At 41.7% G+C, this 22,194-nt stretch overlaps 1 protein-coding gene across 1 annotated transcript in view; it reads right to left on the bottom strand.

The window, feature by feature from the left end:
• LOC124712360 (coiled-coil domain-containing protein 96-like) overlaps positions 1–22,194 on the bottom strand; it is a 198,696-nt gene that overhangs the window by 157,248 nt on the left and 19,254 nt on the right. Inside the window, exon 3 of the mRNA XM_047242654.1 lies at positions 15,329–15,468. Coding sequence (XP_047098610.1) covers positions 15,329–15,468 — 140 coding nt within the window. The remainder of the gene's footprint in view (positions 1–15,328; positions 15,469–22,194) is intronic.

Raw genomic sequence — 22,194 nt, 5'->3', positions numbered from 1 at the left:
TTGATTAAGTATACCCAATTTGTAATACGAGGTGCATTCAAGTTCTAAGGCCTCCGATTTTTTTTCTAATTAACTACTCACCCGAAATCGATGAAACTGGCGTTACTTCTCGACGTAATCGCCCTGCAGACGTACACATTTTTCACAACGCTGACGCCATGATTCCATGGCAGCGGCGAAGGCTTCTTTAGGAGTCTGTTTTGACCACTGGAAAATCGCTGAGGCAATAGCAGCATGGCTGGTGAATGTGCGGCCACAGGGAGTGTCTTTCATTGTTGGAAAAAGCCAAAAGTCACTAGGAGCCAGGTCAGGTGAGTAGGGAGCATGAGGAATCACTTCAAAGTTGTTATCACGAAGAAACTGTTGTGTAACGTTAGCTCGATGTGCGGGTGCGTTGTCTTGGTGAAACAGCAGACGCGCAGCCCTTCCCGGACGTTTTTGTTGCAGTGCAGGAAGGAATTTGTTCTTCAAAACATGCACCTGTTACCGTAGTGCCCTTTGGAACGCAATGGGTAAGGATTACGCCCTCGCTGTCCCAGAACATGGACACCATCATTTTTTCAGCACTGGCAGTTACCCGAAATTTTTTTGGTGGCGGTGAATCTGTGAGCTTCCATTGAGCTGACTGGCGCTTTGTTTCTGGATTTAAAAATTGCATCCACGTCTCATCCATTGTCACAACCGACGAAAAGAAAGTCCCATTCATGCTGTCATTGCGTGTCAACATCAACATGCCACACGGGCAGCCATGTGGTCGTCCGTCAGCATTCGTGGCACCCACCTGGATGACACTTTTCGCATTTTCAGGTCGTCATGCAGGATTGTGTTCACAGAACCCACAGAAATGCCAACTCTGGAGGCGATCTGTTCAACAGTCATTTGGCGATCCCCCAAAACAATTCTCTCCACTTTCTCGATCATGTTGTCAGACTGGCTTGTGCGATCCCGAGGTTGTTTCGGTTTGTTGTCACACGATGTTCTGCCTTCATTAAACTGTCGCACCCACGAACGCACTTTCGACACATCTATAACTCCATCACCACATGTCTCCTTCAACTGTCGATGAATTTCAATTGGTTTCACACCACGCAAATTCAGAAAACGAATGATTGCACGCTGTTCAAGTAAGGAAAACGTCGCCATTTTAAGTATTTAAAACAGTTCTCATTCTCGCCACTGGCGGTAAAATTCCATCTGCCGTACGGTGCTGCCATCTCTGGGACGAATTGACAATGAGTGCGGCCTCATTTTAAAACAATGCACATGTTTCTTACTCTTTCCAGTCCAGAGAAAAAAAATCGGAGGCCTTAGAACTTGAATGCACCTCGTATTTTGTCTGTTTTGTAATCCTGATACATAGAAGTTAAATTTTGGAATCTATTTTGTCAAACGATGTCAGACCTTTTTAATTGCGACAGTAAAAGACAATTGTAGAACAATTTAGAATTTCACTGATTTTGAAGTTGATGTAAAATGTTTCATATTAGATTTTGTGAAGGAGAAACTTTATTTTGAATACAATTTTCAAACTGAAGAATTCGGTCTTAGCATATCCCGTTATCAGTACCTCATCCTCTTCCAAGTCGTGTTTGTTTAAAACTAATGAATATTTTTTTAAATAAATGATTTTTCAGTCTGTCAGAAAAATATTAATGAGCCAAAACCAGAAAAGTATTAATGTTTGTAACAGTTTCAATGTGCGCAGCATTGCACGGCACTGAGCCAATATCCAAAATTATCATTGAACATTTGTAGGGTTATTCATTCATCAAGTAATCTACTAACATTATTTGTATGAAGCTATTTTAGGGCCGGCATTGCACTTCGCTGAGCCAAGATTGAATATTTTGTATGCCTGCTGTGGAGAGAAAAGAATACCAAGATTACATCAGTTGCGACTAGAAGAGCGAAGAAAAAAGTATTTAATTGTTTATTTGCATAAGGAATTTTTATCAGTTTATTGCACATAGCCATAGAAGTCCGTGTTCACGAGACTGAGCAAATTTCAGAGGAATTGATTTCATCATAGACATTACATACTAGTTTTCGTAATTCATTTGTTTCATTTTCTTTTATTTCGGTAACACTGGTTAAGTACACCATTTTCTCAACAACACATTACACAGTAAATTTCCATAAGACAAACATTAAGCATTGCATAACCAATAACAACCACAAATATAATTTAAAGAACGTTATACTTGGCGACCGCTCTGCCTTTCGTTCGGTTTGTGAATTCTTTGAAAGTAAAGCAGTCAGATATATATATTTTGCTCTCTCAACCAGTCTGTAGCAATAATAGCAGTTACCATCTTTTGTCGCAAAGCAGTTTACTAACTTCTATAAAAATTTTCCACAGTTCATCGATATTCTTATGCTCCACCTTGTTGTCCATTGATTTTATTGTTCAATATTTTTTGTCTTTGATTTTGTACCCCATATTTCATTTATGATGCCGTGCAAAAGTGTTAAGGCTCCAGCGCGTAGTCTGACTATTAGAGATACCGAAATAGACGATTCTTCTATTGACCACCATGTCGAGAATGATAGTATGCCGCAACAGTTGCAAATCGCCACAGATGACGTGAGTTCCGTTTCCAAAAGTAATGTACAGCTTCCTGACAATATAATTTTAGCCACTCTAATGTGACTAGTAATCAGACAGTAGATTCCGGTATTGCAGACGCCGCTGATATGCACATGACTGGTGCGCATTATTCAAAACTTGATTGTTTAACGAATGAGGTCAGCGATTTACCTACCTTTCACACAATTAATCAGATTGCCAATGGTATGTCAGAGGAAGGAATAGTACACAGTACTCACTCAGTCTGTTCTTAAAAATCCGTCAGATTTTACTAACGATAATGCTGCGGATAATGCAACAAACGAGACGTCCATGGTTGTAGATGATGTCTCCACACAACAAAACACAAGTGACACCAGACGCATCAGTTGAAAAGAATACGGAAGCGACGCTTCAAAATCTCATGCAAATGATGGTTAACCTGAATACTCAGTTCAATGAACAATTTGCCAGATTACGAGAAATGCGACAAATATAAGTTGACACCACGAATCAGTTACGACAAGAAATACGAGAAATACAACACGACACCACCTCTCAGTTCAATGAACAATTTTCCACCATACGTGACGAGCTTAAATCGTACACAGAAAAGACTGATAACCGTTTCAGACAGGTAGTACACACATTAAAGTCAGCGAAAAACTTCTTTGCGATAAAATTGAAGCCATAGCCATGCAATGCGCAAACAGCATCAAACCTTTAAGAGATGACATTAATGTTATATGACATCAATGTAGTGAAACCTATCGAAATTTTACTGAGAAATTAACCATGACCTCTATTAAGTGGCATAACATTGTCAGTTATTCCTCCAACGCTACCGTCAGCAACAGCAGTTTGACAATCTCAGAAAACATTAATGAACCAATTGTGGCGACCAAATCTGATAACAAAGCTAAGTTTTCTACGCCAGAAATTTCATTACTTCCCATTGATACTGACGACAATACCGCATGGAGTGACGCGCCTTACCGTTCTGTTGAGCCACGCCCTGCAGTATGAAACAGTTAATAGTAAAGTTATCAAGCCCAAGCATGATGGCACTAACAGTAAAGATGTTTTCTGTCAATCCAAAAATGTTACACACAATGCCGCATTTTGTCATGAAAACCTTCCGTTCACACCACAGCTTTCCGCTTCATCATGGTCAAACAATTCTGCTTCAGTCGACCTTTGTGCTGATAAACGCTATTTCGCACCGATCGGTCTGCAAACCAGATTCATACAGCAAAATCAAACCTCAAGAAGTAACTTTCATTTCACTTAGATGATGCGAGCCATCAAACATCGGACGCCACATTCAGTCTCAACAAAGAACAGAGTTTGTTTCCTTCCGTGATGACGCACACCAGAAATATTACATGGTCACTAAGTCACAACGCTAAATTTTTTGAAGAACAAGACAATTTCCCGTATGCTGAATCTGTGAATTGTGTAACTAATACTGCGCAAAAGCAAACTACGTATATCCCTCAAATGGTTCAAATGGCTCTGAGCATTGTGGGACTTAAGTTTTAAGGTCATCAGCCCCCTAGAACTTAGAACTACTTAAACCTAACTAACCTAAGGACATCACACACATCCATGCCCGAGGTAGAAGTCGAACCTGCGACCGTAGCGGTTCCAGACTGTAGCGCCTAGAACCGTTCGGCCAATCCGGCCGGCTACATATATCCCTCACAGCCCACTTACATTCTTAGCAGACCTATCGCAGAAGCAAAATTTTTCTAACAACGCTTCTGTTCGATCTACTGTTGCTACGGATTCTTGTAAAACCACACAATATATCACCATTCCGTTTTTTTCTTTCCAACCACATAGGTATAATCACAACATCCTACAGTCAGAAAGCAAAATTAATAGTTACAAGAAGACGATGTCCATTACTACGGAAAATAAAACACAGCAAATTTGTGGAAGTCACTTTCAGAATTTCAGCACGGATGCAGGTGTAAATTGAGCGAACAGGATTTTATTATCGACGATAAGGCAGCTCAATCTGATGTCACAGCTTGCAAGAATCATGGTCACAACAGTTCTAATTTATTTCAACAGCCCACTTCTAATTCTAACGAACAGTATATCCACTATGATTACGTTAGGTAACTACAATTGCCAGCAGTTTTCATAAAAAAAATTATCTTCTGGCACAGTTGACCTCACACTGTCAAGCAACATTTCTGATATTTCAGATAAAATTTGTGAAACCACTCAGAGTAATACTTTCAGCACCAGTGCAGAAAAGCCTACGCCACGAAAGCAACGTCGTAGGAAGCATACTCAGAAGACCGGTATATATGCAGAAGTCATTTTGTGTGAACAGGATTTTAGTATCTACGATCAGTCAGTTCCATCTAACGAGGCAGCCCGTCAGGATAAAGCCAAAAACAGTTCCAAATATTTTCGCAACAGACTACGCAAGGGGAAGAGAATATTTTGTCTTCACTTCACCGTTTATTCAATACAGAGCAAAATCTTACAGACACCGGTATACCAATCCCGCGCAGTTATGGTACAGAAACTGAAAACAAATCTAATAACGCTGAGATTTCTCAAATGTTACAAACAGAAAAGGTCAAGGGCAATGGGTAGTACGCACAGATGCCACGTGGAGTCGGAGTATATCTGTAGTAGACTTGGCCACTGTTTCTATGTTTCGATACAGTGTATCGATACGTGGAACTGTTCCAGTGTTTCGGAACGGCTGTGGTTCACTGTTTCGAAACAGTGGTGTTTCATTCCGCCCCCGTCTCGGATAACCAGACCAGATTCGATCTCGAGCCAGACACAGAAACTGTATCGTTGTTTCAAAATAAGGCGGTTTCAGTCCACCTGTGCTTGGAACAGACTGATTGTATCGAAACAGTGATGTTTCATTCCGCTCTGTGTCGGACGAGATTCGGGCTCGGCACAGGTACTGAAAGACAACATACCACTTCATGAAACACTTTCAGTGTCGAAGTCTTTTTGACAAGCAGTAGCATGAAGCTTAAGATATCCGAAAATAAAGCTTCGTTTCTAGCTGACTGTCCTATTTCGAAATGGCGTAACATCTGCTTTATAAACACTAACCAACAATAAAACAACGCACACTATTCACATTCAAAATAATGAATATGTGAAAATCATTCAGTTAAATTACACTTTTTTATAAAATACGTTTCTCTGTTCATGTACAGTAATCATATTAAGAAACGCAAGTAAGCCTACAACATTTTGAATAAAAAAAGGCGTAGTGAGACAGTTATTAGACGTATACATAAATTTGATGTAGGTATAATTGCAAGCAATCTGTTTGACATATCACTGATAGTGTAATGGTGAACGGGAAGGGCTGGGAAGCATGGTGAATTTATAGTAACGGTTCGAAACACCTTGAAAAACAAAATTTTTTTCTGTTATATTTTGTTATTTATTCGAATTATTTGGCGTTATTTGTGAGTCTATAGTCACTGTGCGTATTATCCACAATGATTCCCTTGTGTGCATGGAAATTAGCAGGATGGGTATATTACCCGTGCTAACGGAATGTGGGAATCCCAGTAGCATATGCGTTGTTTCTGCAGTTTGCTCCCACCTCCAGTTCCGTTCGTGGTGGTTCTTCTGTCTTCAGCTATGGCTGTCCTCAGCCAATTGAAAAGTATGAAAGTCACACGACACGAAAGCAGTGCATTTGCTGCAGGAAATACGAAACTGCCAAGACACTTTCTACGACATGATTATCGCTCTCGCACCTCATTTGTGATTATATGGACATACTTATACAGTAGACATTCAAGATGATAAAATGTGTAGGTTTACTAGATTACAAAACGCAAACTGTTTGACTGTTTCGAAACTGCGTATCGAAACATTACATTGTACTTTTTCATTTGTTTCGAAACAGTTACGTGTTTCAGTTTGCCCATTTCTAATCTCTAGCAATAAGTGCCATGACGTCCTTGAAACCAGCAGCGGCACGGTCAACAATACCGTCGGGCCGCACAGTGGTACGCCACAGCTTACTTCAAAGCAATGTAGAGCTACGCCGACGAAAACAAAACTCTGCTCCGCATATATCAGGCCCACTGACGTCAAAGCTACCTCCTTATACTCGCGAAGCCAGTCTGATTTAACAGCAGTGGGCAGATTCTATGAAATTAATCGCCAAATCATCAGCAGCAAATCAGTGGACAATAAAACAACCAGGGCTCAATACCGCCGGCGCCAAATTGTCAAGCATATTAATTTGAAAAACTCAATTTCCAAAACTAAACTCATATACATTCATCTCAAAAATATTATGCCAAGCCAAATACAGAGCTGAATGAATTATGTTGTGCTATGTAAATACAACATAGCAGATTCTGCCATCACATAAATTACAATTTTTTTCTTTACGATTTTGCTTTCCCGGACTGCGACCGTTACACACGATTTTGACACTGATACACCGAATCTGTCCATTTCTTTTTACGTCTTTTACAGCTATGCATCACCTGAATGATATGTCCGAATTTCCATTTCCATCGTATAGCAATAATGAGAAATTACTGAAATACCAAAAAGGTAAGTTTTAGCACGAAGAATACAGCTGCGATTATGAACGAAATTAGACGCACGCTTATTTCAGCAGCAAGAATTTGAAAAGAAAATTTTACGACATTTATTCTACGAAATTTCTGTGTAACCAGCTACTTTATTTCCACTACAGATATACAGGATGGTCCATTGATAGTGACCGGGCCAAATATCTCACGAAATAAGCATCAAACGAAAAAAACTACAAAGAACTAAACTCGTCTAGCTTGAAGGGGGAAACCAGATGGCCCTATGGTTGGCCGGCTAGATGGCGCTGCCATAGGTCAAGCGGACATCAACTACGTTTTTTTTTTAAAATAGGAACCCCCATTTTTATTACATATTCGTGTATTACGTAAAGAAACATGAATGTTTTAGTTGGACCACTTTTTGCGCTGTAATAGTCACAAACGTATAACTACGTGGTATCGCGTAACATTCAGCCGTTGCGGACGGTATTTGCTTACATTACCCGTGTTAAAATGGACCGTTTACCAATTGCGGAAAAGGTCGATATCGTGTTAGTGTATGGCTATTGTGATGAAAATGCCCAACGGGCGTGTACTATGTATGCTGCTCGGTATCCTGGACGACATCATCCAAGTGTCCGGACCGTTCGCCGGGTAGTTAGGTTATTTAAGGAAACAGTAAGCGTTCAGCCACATGTGAAACGTCAACCACGTTCTGCAACACATGATGATACCCGAGTAGGTGTTTTAGCTGCTGACGCGGCTAATCCGCACATCAGTAGCAGACAAATTGCGCGAGAATCGGGAATCTCAAAAACGTCGGTGTTCAGAATGCTACATCAACATCGTACCATACTTCTGTGCACCAGGAATTGCATGGCGACGACTTTGAACGTCGTGTACAGTTCTGCCCCCGGGGAACAAGAGAAATTACGGGACGATGACAGATTTTTTGCACGTGTTCTATTTAGCGACGAAGCGTCACTCACCAACAGCGGTAACGTAACCGGCATAATATGCACTATTGGGCAACGGAAAATCCACGATGGCTGCGACAAGTGGAACATCAGCGACCTTGGTGGGTTAATGTATAGTGCGGCATTATGGGAGGAAGGATAATTGGCCCCCATTTTATTTATGGCAATCTAAATGGCGCAATGTATGCTGATTTCCTACGTAATATTCTACCGATGTTACTACAAGATGTTTCACTGCATGACAGAATGGCGACGTACTTCCAACATGATGGATGTCCGGCACATAGCTCGCGTGCGGTTGAAGCGGTACTGAATAGCCTATTTCATGACAGATCAGATGGATTGGTCGTCGAAGCACCATACCACGGCCCGCACGTGCGCCGGATCTGACGTCCCCGGATTTCTTCCTGTGGGGAAAGTTGAAGGATATTTGCTATCGTGATCCACCAACAACGCCTGACAACATGCGTCAGCGCATTGTCAATACATGTGCGAACATTACGGAAGGCGAACTACTCACTGTTGAGAGGAATGTCGTTACACGTATTGCCAAATGCACTGAGATTGACGGACATCATTTTGAGCATTTATTGCATTAATGTGGTATTTACAGGTAACAGCATGCGTTCTCAGAAATGATAAGCTCACAAAGGTACATGTATCACATTGGAACAACCGAAATAAAATGTACAAACGTACCTATGTTCTGTATTTTAATTTAAAAAACCTACGTGTTACCAACTGTTCGTCTAAAATTGTGAGCCATATGTTTGTAACTATTACAGCGCCATCTATCACAAAACGAAAAAAGTGGTCCAACTAAAACATTCATTTTTCTTTACGTAATACACGAATATATAATAAAAATGGGGGCTCCTATTTAAAAAAACGCAGTTGATATCCGTTTGACCTATGGCAACGCCATCTAGCCGGCCAACCATCTGGTTTCCCCCTTCAAGCTAGACAAGGTTGTTCTTTGTAGTTTTCTCTTTTGACGCTTATTTCGTGAGATATTTGGCCCGGTTACGATCAATGGACCACCCTGTATAGATAACACTTTTCAGCTTCTTATAAATTTTTGTAATTTTTCAGGAACTATGCTAATTGCCAAATTTTTTACCGACTTGCTTATTTATATTGCCAGTTTTTATATATGCTTATTCCGATTTACATATGAGTGTACATAATAATATGACACAACTCCGATCTTTTTACCTGGTGCATTTCTCAGGTTTACACAAATTCTATTGGTACCTTGTTTTCACCTTTCCTTGATTATTCAGCATTTAATTAGGTAGCGATATGCCTGGTAGGGAGAATCTTATTCTCTTACTGTAAGCTTAGGCCTTGCACATTTTTCTGTTTCCTTATGCACGTTCATGAAAACAACTGAAAGAGACACCATTTATTTTGACAGGTGCCCAGTGGATCACATTCCTTGGGTGGTCCAACCGCTGCAAACTGTGACTCAAACATTTTTTTTGTGTAAGAAGAATTTGTGTCCCTCTATAAATCTGGTGATTATTTACTTGTGATGCTATTTTGTCTTTTCTGATACTACGAAATGTGCCATTTTTTAATGAGTACATGCTACTTCACTTTGCCATTATAGCACACCCTAAGCAAGATAGTATTACCATTGAAATTTGTGCTATTGTCTGATGAACTATTATTACATTTTTGTTAGGTTAGTCACTCTTTGCACTTTATATTGTTGCCATGTATCATTTATGCCCAGTCTTGTGCTCTAATTTGCGGCAAGTCTCTTGTACTTGATACCCTGTAAACCATGTCCGGTACATGTTCTCATCCATTTCCTATGAGAATTATTTTGACATATTGATAATTTTTAACGATATTCTATGATGTTAATATATATTTTGCGTAAGTTGTGTCCTTTCTAGGAAAATCTGCCTTGCCTTGTGCCGTATGATTGGAGGCGTTTGTGGGAGAGACTGTCACAGAAGCTTTACACCTAAAAACATTTATTTCGTTATTCCTTATGAGATCGCATATGATACTGCCTTCTTATGTTAGCATGTATGAATTTTTTTTTTCTCAGGTTTATAGTCACATTTCCAGGTTCCATTATTTCTGCAATTCATCTGCATCTTTGCATATTTATCTAATGATTTACTGTAATATGTTACATTTATCTAGTCAGTAAGTGTATTGCACTTAGTACTCCTGTCTTTATGCTTGCATATACTATCATCACATATTTTCTTTGTTGTGGCCATAGCAGTTCTTGACTCAAGACGAATGACGATTGACTGCTAATCATTTTCTTTACATATAAAGTGCACTGCCCTTATCGATCATACCCATATCCTTCCCTGTAGATATGCGCATTGTTAGAGATATACACTCCTGGAAATGGAAAAAAGAACACATTGACACCGGTGTGTCAGACCCACCATACTTGCTCCGGACACTGCGAGAGGGCTGTACAAGCAATGATCACATGCACGGCACAGCGGACACACCAGGAACCGCGGTGTTGGCCGTCGAATGGCGCTAGCTGCGCAGCATTTGTGCACCGCCGCCGTCAGTGTCAGCCAGTTTGCCGTGGCATACGGAGCTCCATCGCAGTCTTTAACACTGGTAGCATGCCGCGACAGCGTGGACGTGAACCGTATGTGCAGTTGACGGACTTTGAGCGAGGGCGTATAGTGGGCATGCGGGAGGCCGGGTGGACGTACCGCCGAATTGCTCAACACGTGGGGCGTGTGGTCTCCACAGTACATCGATGTTGTCGCCAGTGGTGGGTGGAAGGTGCACGTGCCCGTCGACCTGGGACCGGACCGCAGCGACGCACGGATGCACGCCAAGACCGTAGGATCCTACGCAGTGCCGTAGGGGACCGCACCGCCACTTCCCAGCAAATTAGGGACACTGTTGCTCCTGGGGTATCGGCGAGGACCATTCGCAACCGTCTCCATGAAGCTGGGCTACGGTCCCGCACACCGTTAGGCCGTCTTCCGCTCACGCCCCAACATCGTGCAGCCCGCCTCCAGTGGTGTCGCGACAGGCGTGAATGGAGGGACGAATGGAGACGTGTCGTCTTCAGCGATGAGAGTCGCTTCTGCCTTGGTGCCAATGATGGTCGTATACGTGTTTGGCGCCGTGCAGGTGAGCGCCACAATCAGGACTGCATACGACCGAGGCACACAGGGCCAACACCCGGCATCATGGTGTGGGGAGCGATCTCCTACACTGGCCGTACACCACTGGTGATCGTCGAGGGGACACTGAATAGTGCACGGTACATCCAAACCGTCATCGAACCCATCGTTCTACCATTCCTAGACCGGCAAGGGAACTTGCTGTTCAAACAGGACAATGCACGTCCGCATGTATCCCGTGCCACCCAACGTGCTCTAGAAGGTGTAAGTCAACTACCCTGGCCAGCAAGATCTCCGGATCTGTCCCCCATTGAGCATGTTTGGGACTGGATGAAGCGTCGTCTCACGCGGTCTGCACGTCCAGCACGAACGCTGGTCCAACTGAGGCGCCAAGTGGAAATGGCATGGCAAGCCGTTCCACAGGACTACATCCAGCATCTCTACGATCGTCTCCATGGGAGAATAGCAGCCTGCATTGCTGCGAAAGGTGGATATACACTGTACTAGTGCCGACATTGTGCATGCTCTGTTGCCTGTGTCTATGTGCCTGTGGTTCTGTCAGTGTGATCATGTGATGTATCTGACCCCAGGAATGTGTCAATAAAGTTTCCCCTTCCTGGGACAATGAATTCACGGTGTTCTTATTTCAATTTCCAGGAGTGTAGATCATTTAATAGATGGCATTGATGGAGCCCCGAGGGTGCTAAACAACCTGTAACTATTGTGTCTTTGCTCTATGATTCTATTTGTCTAATATGTACTCAACAGGCCATACAGAGACATACTTCTATATATAATACTGCTATTTATGCGCTCTGTTCCTGTAGACAGCCATGCCGAGCTACACATTCCCATTATGAATCATGCATAGGCCTCTAAGTGCCATGTAAAGTTATAGGTAAATCATATTTTATGATACTATCCCAGCTCTGATGTTTATGCTATGTAAAAAGGCCACCTTGAGCCAGAAAGATGTTTTCTGTCACATTAGCATTTATTTCATGTAAGAACATTTTTGGCAGTTTTTGGTTATTAAGGTCAGCAATTATTTCTTTGTGAAACTTGGCCACTGTGAGGCACAAATATAATGTCTGTAGCATTTTATAGCTACTAACATCATCATTTATGTAAACAGGAAACCAACTTGGCGCCTCTAGTTGACATTTCCTGTTCAACTGTTTTAGATATTAAGATTAGCGTGTATTTCCTGTACTAGGGCACTTGGAACCCCAGTCATTTTATAGCTATTAAGACCAGCATTTATGTGTGTAGGAAAGCTACTTGGAGTCTCTGATTTATATTTTCTCTAAAGTTGTTTTAGTTATTAAGATGTGCATGTATTCTAAGTAGAAGGCCACTTGGAGCCATTCAATTCTTGATTTTACTGTTAGGTTTTCTTAAATAATTATGTCAGAGTACTGCATAAACAAGGCCACTGAGAGCCAGCATTCTAATTTTCGTGACATTTTACGAGGAGTTTGTGTAAGCATTTATGTCAAATGGCATTGCGTCGTTTCAGTGTGGTATGACGCACATCAAGGCGGTGGTGCGATATCACATCTGCTGGCCAGCAATCGATCGTCACATCACATTCGTCATATCTGTGGCCATATTATCCGTAACTACTTTACGGCTTTTGAGGGTACTTTTGTTCCGTTGTTACAACTACAAAGAAATGCGTATTTTTCTCACCTAACACATCATCAGTGATGGTAATTTCTACTTATCGTTTTTAGATTTGGTCTCGCCTTTTATGCCTTTTACTGTGTGTGTTTTAACTTCATTATTTTATAATTTGACTCCCGTGAGTGGATCCATCCACTTTTAGCGAACCCTCTTTCTGCTGTGTCTAACTTTGGAATTGCGGGACTGATGACCTCGCCATTTGGTTCCATAAACGCTCTCAATTAATCAATCAATTAATCAATCAATTTCTGCTTGCCTAGCAGACGGCAATTTTTGATGTAGGCGATAAAACCAAGCGAAAATTAACGCGACTGATGACGCTTTACTTTGATAAAACAAAAAACCCGCATTTTGTTGTACTTGTAACGAGGGAACAAAGTTCTCTCAGAGATCGTCACAACGAACATCTGGTGTGGGCAAAGAACCAGACTGCATTGCCAAGCTAGTATCTCTTTGGACAGTCTTGGAGCTCCGGGGCAGCATTGTCCAGTTTCCCTTATACAGCCAAGATGTCCTTCATGATGCTGACGGCCATGTCTCACGTGTTGTTTGTTCAAAATGGTTCAAATGGCTCTGAGCACTATGGAACTCAACATCTGAGGTCATCAGTCCCCTAGACTTAGAACTACTTAAACCTAACTAACCTAAGGACATCACACAGACCCATGCCCGAGGCAGGATTCGAACCTGCGACCGTAGCGGTCGCGCGGTTCCAGACTGAAGCGCCTAGAACCACGTTGTTTGTGATTTTTGCCATTAAGGAACCTGAGGATATGCATGTCCAATAATGATAGGAAATTTGTGTCATCAGAGTTTGAAGACTTTTGCGTTTGCAGTAGTATCCAGCATCCGACTATAACCCTGATTCAACCCGTTTCTAGCTCTGAGGTAGAGTGCCTTGTGCATAATTTCAAGATCCTAATGCAGAAATCCGTGCAGGCCTCTTCCCACGACAATACATTGTCAAGTTTCCTGGCTACAGGGCAGATGACAGTCAGTGGGTGCAGTCTGGTAGAACATTTGCGTGGGCTTCAGTTGTAGGTATCCTGAATTTTTTGCAACCTGAGTAACACCCCACAGACAATCGCTGCCTGTCACGTTTTGTTCCCAGAACAGCCATTTGAGCCTGATTCTTCAGCCAGACCGGCCGCGGTGGCCGAGCGCTTCAGTCCAGAACCGTGCGACTACTATGGTCGCAGGTTCGATTCCTGCCTAGGGCATGGATGTGTGTGACGTCCTTTGGTTAGTTAGATCTAAATAGTTCTAAGTTCTAGGGGAATGATGACCTCAAATGTTAAGTCAAATAATGCTCTGAACCATTTGAACCATCTTCAGCCAGTAGCAGAGGTGGCTGCCAGGTGTTGTGATGGGGCAGTTGGTTGTGGTGGATGTCAGAATGGAGCAGCTGATCCATCATGCAAATCAGCTGCTCCCATGCAGTCTTGGGGCAATGCCACCAAGGCCTTGCCGGCCGGGGTGGCCGAGCGGTTCTAGGCGCTACAGTCTGGAACCGCGCGACCGCTACGGTCGCAGGTTCGAATCCTGCCTCAGGCATGGGTGTCTGTGATGTCCTTAGGTTAGTTAGGTTTAAGCAGTTCTAAGTTCTAGGGGACTGATGACCTCAGATGTTAAGTCCCATTTTTATAGATGGTTGAGATATTTGTATTTGTAGAAGATACGCTGTTACCTCTAAAGTTGTGCTAACATTAACGTGAACAGATTTCGTGTTTTTAAAAGACAAAACTGTCAGAGTGAGATTTGGACACTTGAGGTCTATTCATGGTTAACCGAACGTTAGTGGCCAGTTGTGGACCAATCTGTGTCGGGAGCAACTGTAACAGCCTGACGCAAGATCCACTGCTAGAGCGACGTGCTCAAAAGGCGAATGGTAGGGTGAGTAGCAGTAGTGAGAGAAAGTGCACCAGAGCACCAGCCGGTGACGTTATTCTGCCACATCTACTCGTAATGTGAGCTTCGAAGAGTGCATAGAACCTTCATATTAGTGTAGGTAGTGGTGAGGCTATTTAACCCTTGCAGTTTTCATTGTAGGGGACATAAGGAAAACAAAACAAGTATTACGTTAACTGGCGCGAAGTATTTTCCGTCACAGCGTAAAATGCATCACGAACCCGCGTTCTTACTTGCACATCTTCCTACGCACTGTTGACTAATAGACTTCTGGAGGAGCGATCTAAAAACAAATTGTGTTGAACTTGTAGATTTCGTGAAGCTTCATAAATCGTTTCAAGCCTTCAGCAATGCTCTAGGTGTGTCCTTCATAGTCGTCCAGTCGTCAGTGTTACGAGTCTAACGCCCTCAGTGCCATCTGAACGTTCATCTCTAATCTTTATTCATTTCTCTAGATGCATTTTGAGTATGACCAAGCGTGCATAGCCAGGAGCAGTAGCTAGGAAGACTCACGTTCTCTCGTTGGCATGCGGCCCTCGGCTGCCATCTCCAAAAAAGACTCCAGGATCTGCTCCATAACGGCGATGTTTTCTTCATGCTCTGCAGCTGAAATTTCTTGTAGTTCCTCGCCTCCTTCATCTTCAGATTCCTCTCTGAAATAGTAATCATGGAGCCGCATTGTAATAGCATAATACAAACGACTACTTGCAGAATTCAAAATGACAACTACGAAAGTGTCCAATAGCTCAGAAGAATCTTGGAAACAGCAAGGAATAAACCACTGTAAAGGACTCTAAATATCTGTGTATCTAGTATTTTAGTACTCTTTCTTCGGATAAGCAAACAGTTCAGATATAACGAAAAGGAATGCATTAGGCCCATTGTGTCTGAAGTGTGTTCATACTTTCTTTGTATTGCATGTCAGAGTGACTCTGAAGATAAAGAAGCAGATCTACCAAAGATCGTACCTATGTTGTTAGGTGTATTTCAATTCCATCTGTACAGCTACTGAAGAAGAAATACTACTGTTAGCACTTCCATCATGGACATGGGAGGAAGAAGGAAGATTGGGTTTAACGTCACGTCGACATCGAGGTCATTAGAGCACAAGCTCGGATTGTGTTAAAGATAGTCCGCGTGGGATTAGTCGAGCGGTCTAAGGCGTTGCAGTCATGGACTGTGCGGCTGGTCCTGGCGGATGTTCGAGTCCTCCCTCGGGCATGACTGTGTGTGTTTGTCCTTAGGATAATTTAGGTTAAGTAGTGTGTAAGCTTAGGGACTGATGACCTTAGCAGTTAAGTCCCATAAGATTTCACACACAAATTTTGTTAAAGATGGTGAAGGAAATCGGCTGTGCCGTTTCAAAGGAACCATCCTGGAATTTGCGTGGAGCGATTTAGGGAAATCACGAAAAACCTTAATCTTGGTGCCCGGATGAGGGTTTGAACTGCCGTCCTCCCGAATACGAGTCCAGTGTGCTAACCACTGTCTCACCTCACTCGGTCACGTCATGGAGAAAGTCGAAAGTAAACGAAAAATGACGAAATCACAATAAGAAAATTGCAGACAGCAATATGCGTCACACAAATATTCGAAACAACAAACGCAGACACGTACATTATTTGTCATTCTTACAAAGAAACCACTAAGTGATAATGGTTAACAGCTTTCAGTATAAAAGGTTTAAAACCCAGTGATGTCTCGCCAGCAGAACAACAAACAGAGGATCTCATTATAGAATCTGAATACGTTCGTACCACATAAGAAAAAAGTAGAGCAGTAACGTAAATACAGAGCTAACTAAAATATTAATGAAGGGGAAATCAAAAATTTTGCATTTGATGACGCTACTGCAGCTTGTACGCAAAGTAGCATGACACCGATGTGAGCATATAAGCATTGAGTTGTAGGCAATGGATTAGTGTGGCCTCATGTTTTTCCGACACACTTGTGGTAAATGCAGAAACTTGAACTATGGCGACTTTGTTAGTACATGCTCCAAATAGGACCAACGTGCTGTTAGTCTTTCTTTGACTACCGAAGAACAAATAGTATTTAACATCCATCGTAGAATGGAGAATGTCTGTGGGGTAGTATGTCTGTCGAAAACCACCACTGTAGAATGCTGTCCCAAGTTTTGTGCAGTTCGCGATTCTACTGAAGACGCCAGTCGACGGGAAGGACAGCTTCATCCGTAACGACTCAAGGGGGAGACAATGGAACTACGGCAATACAGCCCCATGCGATTGTCATGCCTTTGGTCCATTCGAAAAGGCCTTGAAGGGTCGACGATTTCAGTCAGACGAGGCTGTGTAGCAGACACGTACGAACTTCTCCACACAGCAGAACAAGGTGTTTTACAAAATGGGTATCTTCAACCTGACGCGTCAGTTTGATAATTCCATTAATCCTCACAGTCATTTTGCCTGATTGATATAGTGATTCTGGACTGTACGGCCTTTGAATGGAAACATTTTAATCGTCCCTTATAAAGGAAGAAATTAAAAATAGGTAGAAACACATGTTAAAAAAGAATAAATTCAGTAGTAATTGTGATAAATCAACCCTTAAATCATGGTAGTTGCACGAACAGAATATAAATATCCCTAATAATTGTCCGTTTACTGGTGACCCTATTGGATGCCCGTCTTCTTGTGAGTAGAACTGGTTGTCAAATGAGAAATAGTTTTGCTCTGTGACTAGTTTCAGAATGCTAGCTATTTCTTTTATGTGGGGTTTGGATATTCTAGCTTGTTCTTCTAATTGCTGTTTGATGATGTTGATGGTTTCTATGGTGGGGATACTGGTGTACATGGATGTGATGTCAAATGATGTGAGTGTGGCTGTTGTGGGTAGTTGATGTCTTTGATTTGTTGTATCAGCTCTTCATTGTTGTGTATGCTTCTGTTATTTGTCTATATGTAATGTTTATGTAAGTATGTGTGCATTTCTCTAAGTGGCGTGTGGGTGCACTCCTGACAACGGGGCGTATCGGAATGCCGTACTTGTGGGGCTTTAGTAGGCTATTCAGTGTGGGTGCTTTTTTTTTTTGTTTCAGCCATTTTTGCTTTCTGATTTGTGAATGTGTGTGAAATATTTTTAGGAGTGTTAGTGTGTTTTTCTGGTATCTTTGTGTTGGGTCACTGGTTAGCAAAAACATGTATTTGTTAAAGAAAGCATGGAAAAAAGAGCTTCAACCCCAAGATGCTTTACGGTAATTAGTTTTCGTGTTATAACGTGTTAATTAGGGAAAGTTTAAATTAAACCACCCGGTATTGTTTGGATTTAGAATGTGTTTATGGTACTGCTAGGAAGCGCAAATGGAAAAATATTCGAATTACTTGCTTCGCCCGTCATGTTCTATGTTTCAAACTTACAAGCACTATGTTCTACTGTGTGAAAAGGACTAGTTGAAGCGAATTATAGGTTAATAAATATTAATGTAACTGACGGGAGGTATCAGTTAGGTGCTGACAAAGGCTACTAGAAAAGCAAGATGTCATGATCACAAAGAACTGCTGTATTTCCTTGATGTATAATTTAATGTAAGTGTAGAATTCTTTCCACACAAGCACAGAACTCTGTATTCTGTGACCGATAATATTATTAAACACATTTGTCTGCTGTGTGTTTTGACAATTGATAAAAAATGTATTGAGCATCAGCTAACAATGAAAACAACTTCCCAACCAATACATGTTTCATCAGACGTAGCTTCTACGGGAAGGACAAATTAAAGGGCCGTGAATATCTGCAGTCTCTTCCAAACTTATTTTTTTCAGAGTCTAATGTTCTTATTACGTTTATTGCTGTGTAAATAAACGCTTTTACACGTGTTGCTTTCAATGACACTGATACTTCACCTCAAAATTAGCTCAGATCGAGACTATTTATGACTGCTGTTATCTCCCTGGTGTGGCAATGACATTTTATAGGAGTTTGTCTTTATTACAATAAACTGTAAGTCGTCCTGTGTTTCGATGTGGGTATAGGGAATAGGATCCTTGAAACGCTACACCAACCAGGATATAGCCTCGTCAACGTCGACGATCTACTGGTGACTCGCTGTACTGCAGTACGCCGCTAGAGGATCCAAAATACAATGGTGCAGCCATTTTTTCGAAACTAGTAATTAAAACTTTGTGACTAACTTCAGTAATACCGACTGAGGGGCAGGGACTTCCCACGCGGAGACCTGTCAGACACTGAGTGATACTCAACTAGGAATGCACATTAATAGGATAAATAAAAAAGGAATAGACTATAGAAAAAACTGGAGTGGAAGGCGTAAAGGAAATGAGGTAGAAATGAGTGGGGCATGCTGTTAGGAAAGTGGACCGTAGATCGGTCGAGGCAATATTAGAAGACGTACGGTAACAGAAAGGATTTATGTACTTGAAGGCCTAAGGCATGGAGAACTCTAATTCTCTCATCCAAAAATGGATAAAGCCTACTGGTAATGATGATAGTGAAAGAAGGTATCTGTAGATATAAATTACAAAGTTATGATTTGTGAGATGTGACTAGTAGCCACTGCCTGTGAAATACGTGAGTGTATGAAAAGAAATGGCACAGTTTGTAGTCTGACTGAACGTTTAATACGGACATAGTGTTACTACAAGTCTAGTTTGACTAGTGACGAAGTTAGCACGGTGACTACCACTGTATCGTATCTTTAGGCATGTTTGAACCAAAAATGCCTGCTAGGGGCTGACTTTGCAAGATATGACGTGTTTGTGCAACGATGTGTTGCATTCCTACTAAACGTTAATTTTGCATCATTCATATGAATGTTAAGAAAATGTGTTGAGCTGTGTATTTGTCATCCTGCACAGTACATAGCAAAATGGTCTAAGAACACTGTACTCGATAACAACGTGAAAGCCGAAATCTATAATGTCCAGAAGAAAAATGCAGTAATATACAGCGAAATGGGGGTGTACGTTTTCAAAAACTACTGCATGTCTGTCGCTCAGCACTACGGAAAACTTTTTGTAACAGGCAGTTCTGATTACGTAAATTTTGTAAATCGGAAGAAGAAAACGCAAGTTACAACTACAATGCTTGATCACAGATTAATAAAATAAATATTTATAGGAAAGAAAAGGAATCGGGTATCATAAAAAGGTTTAAAACTGGAGCAGAGGCCACGATACAGAATAAGAACTAAAAAAAGACATATTAGTCGTAAAATAACAGTAGCTGTTATTCTAAAATTAACTTCAACTGTATATCAAATTGGAGAGTATAGCACTCATTTACAGATATGTGTTCGTTTCAAAAGGAAATGAAGTTTTTATTGTGAAAATAAATTTAACGGCATTTATAGCAAAGAGAACGAATCCAGTATCATAAACAAAAAATTTCACAGCTCGAGACCGCAGCACAGGGCGCGAATTAAGAACTCTCATATCTGTCATAAAATAGTCAAACTTAATTTCGTAAAACAAACTTCAGGCGTAGAGCTCAAGTAGCGTCTACAATAACAGTTACGAATATCCGTATGTATGAGAAGTTTATCGAAATAGTCGTTGTAACATGGCATATATTCCTTAAACTAGCCAGGACCACTGACTTCCTAATGTGTTCTTCCTCTTTCAGAACAGTGAAATGCTCTCCCAGAATTTCACTCTCGCTATCTTCAGAAATATGAGCAGAATCAGGTTTATCTGTTTAGAATCAACGCCAGAACAACAAGTACAGTTTTTTTCCTCATACGCAGCAGTGATTAAAATTACTTGTTCCTAATGGGCGAAAATATGCAGATAAGCTACACTATAGAAAAATACAAGTGAAAATATATCCAAAGAAGTGATGTCACAGCAGTAGGGAGCAAGAGGGGGTAAGCCGTGATTTTTTTCACGCATTACTGGCGCTACACATGTGCTTACTGGTTTGTCACTGCACTGCACGACAATCGCTTCGTCACTGCTAACTGTACCAACGGGCAGTCTACTGTTAGACCGCCAAAGTTGGCAGCGGACTGACAGAAAAGACTGGTGGGCCGAAGTCGACCGACTTTCACACACTCCTGCCAACCTGCGAGGGCGGACTGAAACGTAATGTCACAGAACGAGATGTTGCAGTGATTAGCACACTGGACCCACATTCGGGAGGACAACGATTCAAATCGACCATCCTGATTTAGGTTTTCCGTGATTTCCTTAAATCGCTTCAAGCAAATACCGGGATGGTTCCTTTGAAAGATCCCTCCCTAATCCGACGAGATCGATGACCTTGCTTTCTGGTCCCCTCCCACAAATCAACCAAACGTGAACCCCTCCAAATTTTTATGTGACGACTTTTAAAGCTTTTAAGGATCTTTAATGACATTTTAAATCTTTATTCTTCGCATCTACACGTTTATTTGTCAACATAAGCACCCTGATGATGATGATGATGATGATTAGTGTTTTAGGGCGCACAGCAACGAGGTTATCAGCGCCCGTTCCCAAAAGAAATGTTGACGAGTGCAGCCAAGATCTGTTAAACAAGGATCAATTCAGAGCCGATCTTTTTGAGAATTGTAAATGTTCAAATTTCAAGATTGGACACAACACATCAAAACAGGTAGATAAAACTAAAAATAAAATACTAGTACAAAACGGGTAAAAATAATTAACTGTGGCTGAGTGACCACTTACAAATAATGGGTGACCAAACCACTTTGCAGCACATTAAAATCTCAATCCCAATATTTTGGGAAGAAGTCCAGACATCACACAAAAACGTAAAACTCTAGCCACACTCGCCTCGTTATTAGTTAAAATAGAGGGCAGGTCTGGTGGGAAACTTAAATCTTCCCTCAAACCCGCATATAAAACACACTCAGTTAAAATATGTCGTATCGACATCTGTGTCCCACATGTCTGACACGTTGGTGGCTCCTCACGACGTAACAGAAAACCATGTGTCAACAGACAATGTCCTATTCTAAGCCGTGTGAGGGCTACTTCCTCAGCTCGTCATTGTCGGAAGGAGGTAAGCCACGGTCGGACAGAATCCTTCACCGCTCGCAACTTATTATCCACCACTTCCAGCCACTGAGCCTCCCACCTACGATTCAAAACGACCATCCTGATTTAGGTTTTCCCTGATTTCCTTAAATCGCTTCAGGCAAATAACGGGATGGTTTCTTTGAAAGATCCCTCCTCAATCCTACGAGATCGATGATCTCGTTTTGTGGTCCCCTCCCACAAATCAACCAAACGTAAACCCCTCCAAATTTTTATGTGACGACTTTTAAGGCTTTTAAGAATCCTTATTGACATTTTAAATCTTTATTCTTCGCGTCTACTCATTTATTTCTCAACATAGGCACCCTGACGACGAACACATCTCTCTCAACGAGAGACTATTTGGTACCGCCACTGTAGAAT

Source organism: Schistocerca piceifrons, chromosome 8 (genome assembly GCF_021461385.2).
Source record: "Schistocerca piceifrons isolate TAMUIC-IGC-003096 chromosome 8, iqSchPice1.1, whole genome shotgun sequence".
NCBI lineage: Eukaryota > Metazoa > Arthropoda > Insecta > Orthoptera > Acrididae > Schistocerca > Schistocerca piceifrons.
The sequence above is the reverse complement of the archived record's forward strand: the minus strand, read 5'-3'. Positions and strand labels throughout refer to the sequence as shown.